The sequence below is a fragment of the Orycteropus afer genome, unplaced genomic scaffold (assembly GCF_000298275.1).
Source record: "Orycteropus afer afer isolate SDZICR_OR568_19922 unplaced genomic scaffold, OryAfe1.0 scaffold00807, whole genome shotgun sequence".
Classification (NCBI taxonomy): Eukaryota; Metazoa; Chordata; class Mammalia; order Tubulidentata; family Orycteropodidae; genus Orycteropus; species Orycteropus afer.
In genome coordinates this window covers 652,544-657,601 of record NW_006922394.1, presented here as the reverse complement: position 1 = coordinate 657,601, position 5,058 = coordinate 652,544, and the positions used below count along the sequence as shown (strand labels likewise).

General features: G+C 49.5%; 1 protein-coding gene across 1 annotated transcript; it reads right to left on the bottom strand.

Annotated features, from left to right (window-relative positions):
* Window positions 1-773: 773 nt before the first annotated feature.
* LOC103211864 (putative MAGE domain-containing protein MAGEA13P) lies at window positions 774-1,522 on the bottom strand. Its single transcript, XM_007957843.1, is given in 2 exon segments — window positions 774-1,304; window positions 1,307-1,522. Coding segments are annotated over 2 exon segments (747 nt in total).
* Between the last annotated feature and the right edge of the window lie 3,536 nt (window positions 1,523-5,058).

The window sequence follows — 5,058 nt, the reverse complement described above, 5'->3', positions numbered from 1 at the left end:
AGAAATCACACTTTCCCAGACCCCAAACTGCATAGCTGGGGGAGGCATTTACACTTGACTGTCCCCATCCTGAGAGTTCTCCAAGCTCTCAAGCCTGTTTTTCAGTTACATGTCTCACCATCTTCCTAATATGACTACTGTTCTGAGACGCTACAATTCTGAGTAGGGAGTGTATCTTGCTTATTCTAATATCCCCATACTAACCTTCCTAAAGAGCAGATGCTCAACTAATGTTTTGAGAATAAATGAGCCAGTGAGCAACTTGTTTTATCAAAGATTTAATTTTACAGAACAGACTCTTTCTGGGATGCCATAATCCAAGAATTAACCATCTTTTATGCTTTATCCCCCTACTTATTGAATCCCTCTATTTTATTTTACTGCTGGGTTCTTTCACATTTCCAAGGAAATTCCTATTCCAGTATCATATTATCTTGTTCCGTATTACAAAATAAGATGGAAGGTTTCCCAATTAGTTTTGCAACAGAAAACAATTTGAATTGCTAAACCTGAAAAACACCAATAGATATGTGACTAATTTATAAACGTAATATTCTGAATCTAATAAACTTTTTATTAAAAAGAAATTAGTATTTGAGAAATACCCAAAAGAAAAGAAAGAAATCTCTAAGTTGCCCATACACAACAGAAACAAAGGTGAGATACAACTGGGCTCCTTCAGCCCCACCCTGGTATTCCACTACTTAGAACACTGACTGCTCTCATATTTCACTGGGGGCTGATTTGGCCTCAGTGGCAATTTTTGCCTGGGCTCACTCAATCATCGGCTCCTCATACAAGGATGGGTTAGTTCCAGTGACCTTGGCAAAAAACTTCAGGACTTTCATCTTGCTGGTTTCTGCATGGGCTCTTGGACCCCAAAGGAATTCACAGCGGGCAGGATCACTGTTGGGCACTTGGTGGTACTCCAGGTACTTTTCCTCCACCAAATCTCTGGTGATTAGCTTCCTGATTTCCCCGTAGAAGCAATCCTTCCTTCCAGAACATACTGCAATCATACTCAGCACTTCCCAGACCTTCTCTTCAGGGACACAGTTGCTCTCCATGAAGATCACGCCCAGGGTAAGTATCAGGAGGCCGGTCTTGGACATGCCCTGTTCACCACTCAGCATCCAATCATAGGTGAGATCTAGCATTTTGATGAGGAGATAGGCGTGGCCCATGGAGTCCACTTCCTTCACACTGATGCCAAAGACCATTTCCATGCACTCACAGGCTTTCTGGAAGATCACAGGGAAGTGGTCTTTGTACTCTTTAATCGCCATCTTCAGCATTTCTGCCTTTTTGCCATGGGCTCTGTTGTTAGATACTTGGTGCTCAGGAACTGCGCCAAATCAACTACTTTCTTATCTAGCCTATCACTGAGCAAAGCCTCAATAGGTGGCGAGATATGGAAGGTGCCTGGAACCTCTTCTTGGCTGCTGGGATCTCCATCTTGTTTGCTCCATGGAGCAGCTGCAATGGGAGTTGAGAAGCAGGCTGTCTGAGCACTCTGGGGCATACTCGGTGTCCCAGAAGCATACACCTCTGCTACGGAGACTTCCTCCTCCTCAATCACAGGAAGTTTTGGACACACCAGGCTCTGTATCTTCCTCTGGGGCCAAAGACATTGCATATTCTTGCTGCACTGACTTTTCTGATTGTGAAACATAATGACTCCTGTTGGGAGCAAGAATATGACAGAAGGATGGGTAATGAGGGCACAATGGCATAGGGGAGAAAAAGAGAGTTATGAGTGAACTCAGTTGAGAAACTAAACCTTAGCAGATTTGACAAAGGCTAACTTACAGGTCTTCTGTTTAGGTGGTGCTCTAGGCTCTCACTAATCTCCTGTCCTGGCTGACCTATCCCCTAAGAACCTGAAGGGGAAAGTAACATGACTTCCAGGACTGTGAGTAGGGCAGACAGGATCAGGCACTCTGGAGTCTCTTCTGTGCTGAGGTGTGTGTGCTACTGATTGCATCCCCACAAAATATATGTTGGACTCTTAACCCACATACCTACAGATGTAATCCTGTTTGGAAATATGGTTTTCTTTGTTATGTTAATGATGTCATACCAGTGGAGAGTGCGTGCTAAACCCAAGCACTTCTGAGTTCTAAAAACACCAGATTAGACACAGAAGCAGGTGTGTGTGTGGGGGGGGGGAATGTATTGACAAGGAAGGTATCAATGTGACCAAGACTCTGAGTTTGGACTTCTAGCCTGGAGAATTGTGAGAAAATAAATTTCCGTCCTTTAAAGCCACTCATTTGTGGAATTTTGTTATAGCAGCCCTAGGTAACTAAGACAGTAGGGTCCTTGGTAGACAGACACTCACGGTCCTCACCTTGACTCCTGGCAGTGTCTGGGCTGCCTCCACTCTGCTGACCTGAGAACACGTGCCTTAGACCTCCTGATCCTTGATCCCCTGTGAAAATGAAGGAGTCCGTCCATCACTGCAAGCACAATCTTGAGCCTCCTAGCACTGACAGAAGAGGTGGGATCAGACTCTGAGTTCTCCACAGTTCAGGAATTGATAGTCCCCTCAATGCTCACTCAGGAGCCTCAGCTTTCCCTAGGGCTTGGGCCCCACTCTCTGCTGACCTGAGGGAAAACTCTCAGAACTACAGCTAATTCCTGAGACCAACAAAGAGGAAGTGAGGAGGCACACAGCCAAGGACTCTACCCTGGGTCCTCCTGAGGTGACAGCAGAGGTAGGAGGACAAGGCTGTAATGCTGTATGTCATAGAATAGGTGTATATTCTCACATCGGTAACTGGAAGCATTTGGGACTCCTCCCTTTGCTGACCTGAACCCAGATCCCTCACCAAGGATATCGGGATACCATGGGATACCACATTCAGCCACCAAGCCACAGGTCCTCCAAGGGCTAGCAATAAGTGTGGGTTTCTGAGGGGTCTCCACTACTTAAGTAGGAGATCCTTTCCATCCTTCCTTACGGTCTTTACATGGATGCCTAGACGGATCTGAGTCTTCCCTTCACCTGACCTCAGTCTGCCTGCGATCACTGAGGCCCTTTACCTTCCTGAGCTCTTTGAGCAGAAATGGGGGGAGGGGTGTCTGAGCCTGACAGGCCTGAATGGCTGGCATCAGGGAAAGGTCAGTGTTTGTTGGATCTCCTTTGTGCCCTAGTGTGGGTGGCTCCCTCACTCCTCTCTCAGGAGTATTCATCTTTCCTTCCGACAAGGACTATACTCTGCTAACCTGACTTTTGGCTGACTTGACTTCACTCTAACAGACCAAGAACCTTCCCTGAGATGACACCACCCCCACTCCACCCCTATAGCAGAAATTAGGATCCACCTCCCACTTTGATGGCAGAAATTAGGGCACACCACACCCAGCCTCCCCAGTCCTGGGTCTTCTATGGCTCACAGGAAGGATTGTTGTTGTTGTTGTTGTTATTTGCCATCAAGTCGGCCCCGACTCATAGAGACCCCTCCTTGGGTTTCCGAGGCAGTATCACTACGGAAGTAGGAATGCCCAACCTTCTTTCCGAGGAGTGGCTGGTGGGTTTGAACCGCCAGCCTTCTGGTTAGCAGTCAATTGCCTTAGGCACTATGCTACAAGAGGATTAGGTACGTCAGTTCTGAGGGTGAGAGCTACCCCAAGCCCTTCCTCAGAGTATTCACTTTCACACCTGGCAGGGCCTCAGCCCCTGCTCTGCTGACCTGACACCTCCCCCACAGAGCAAGGCCTTCACCTCCCTGAGACGACAGAGACAAAAGTGAAGCGGTGCCACATCCAGCTATCCCTGCCCTGGGTCTCCCAGGACAGACAGCAGGGCAAGTTTCTCTGACATCTCCTCTGCCAGGTGTCGTGGTTATCTTTCAAACAAAAAAACCAAACCACTAGCAACGAGTAGATTCCGACTCACAGCAACCCAAAAGGGCATAACAGAACTGCCCCATAGGGTTTCCAAGACTATAAACTTCATGGAAGCAAACAGCCACATCTTTTTCCAGCAGAGAGGCTGGTGGGTTCCAACCACCAACCTTTTGGTTAGCAGCCGAATGCAATAACCACTAACCCACCGGAGTGCCTTCAGCTGCTCTCCGTCCTCCACAATTCATTAATAACAACTCTCGACTGGACTTGGTTCAGCTCCTTTTTGCAGACCTGAGAATCTTGCCCTCAGGCCTAGGCTCCCTTATCCCTAAGACAGCTAACAAGAAATGAGAAGTCTGGGAGCCTTGCAAGGCCTCCCAGGGCTGGCAGCAAGGGCAGGTTTCTCTAAGGCCTCCTCCACTGAAGTCTGCTCTATCCTCCCTCATTCCTCACTTTGCCCCCAGGAGGGCCTGGACCACTCCCTCTGTTGACCCAACTCCAGCACCCCTAAGACAACGCTGCCCCTCCTCAGACGCCCAAGTGGAAAGTGGAAAGTCAAAAGTCAGGAAAACCAACATTGGGGCTCCTGACTGGGGCTTCCCACAGCAGGGGGAGGGCAGTGCTAGAGGAGCATGGAGGCAGGGAGAAGAGAGGAGCAGCACGGTGAAGAAACGGGGGCACTGAGTGGAGGGGAGACTCTATCTGGGGGTGGAGGACCTCTCTGTCCTGCCTCAGGAGTCCTCATTTTGCCCCCTACAGGGCCTTTACCCCTCTCCCTGCTGACCGCACTCTAGTCCTCTGGGACAAAACTGCATATACCTCAGATGCTCCACAGTCTGGCACTTTACCTGGGGCTTCCCAGGGCTGACAGCAGGGGCAGGGCAGAGCCACAGGAAAATGGAAGCATGGGCGGAGGCATGTGGGGGAGGGGAGAGGGCGGAGCAGCAGGAAGAAGGGGAGGAGTGACAGGGGAGCGCTGAGTGGAGGAAGCTTCTTACCTATGCTCAAGGGCCACATTGCCTGCCCTGAAGTCCTCACCTTGCCACGCCCTTCATCCCCTGCCACAGGGCCTGAACTCCAGTCCCTGCTGATCCGACTCCTGCTCCCTCAGACACCCATGGCGCATGTCAAGAAACTCCTCATCTGGGGACCTTGCCTGGGGCTTCCAATGGCTGATAGCAGAGGCAGAGCTGAGTTAGGGGAGCA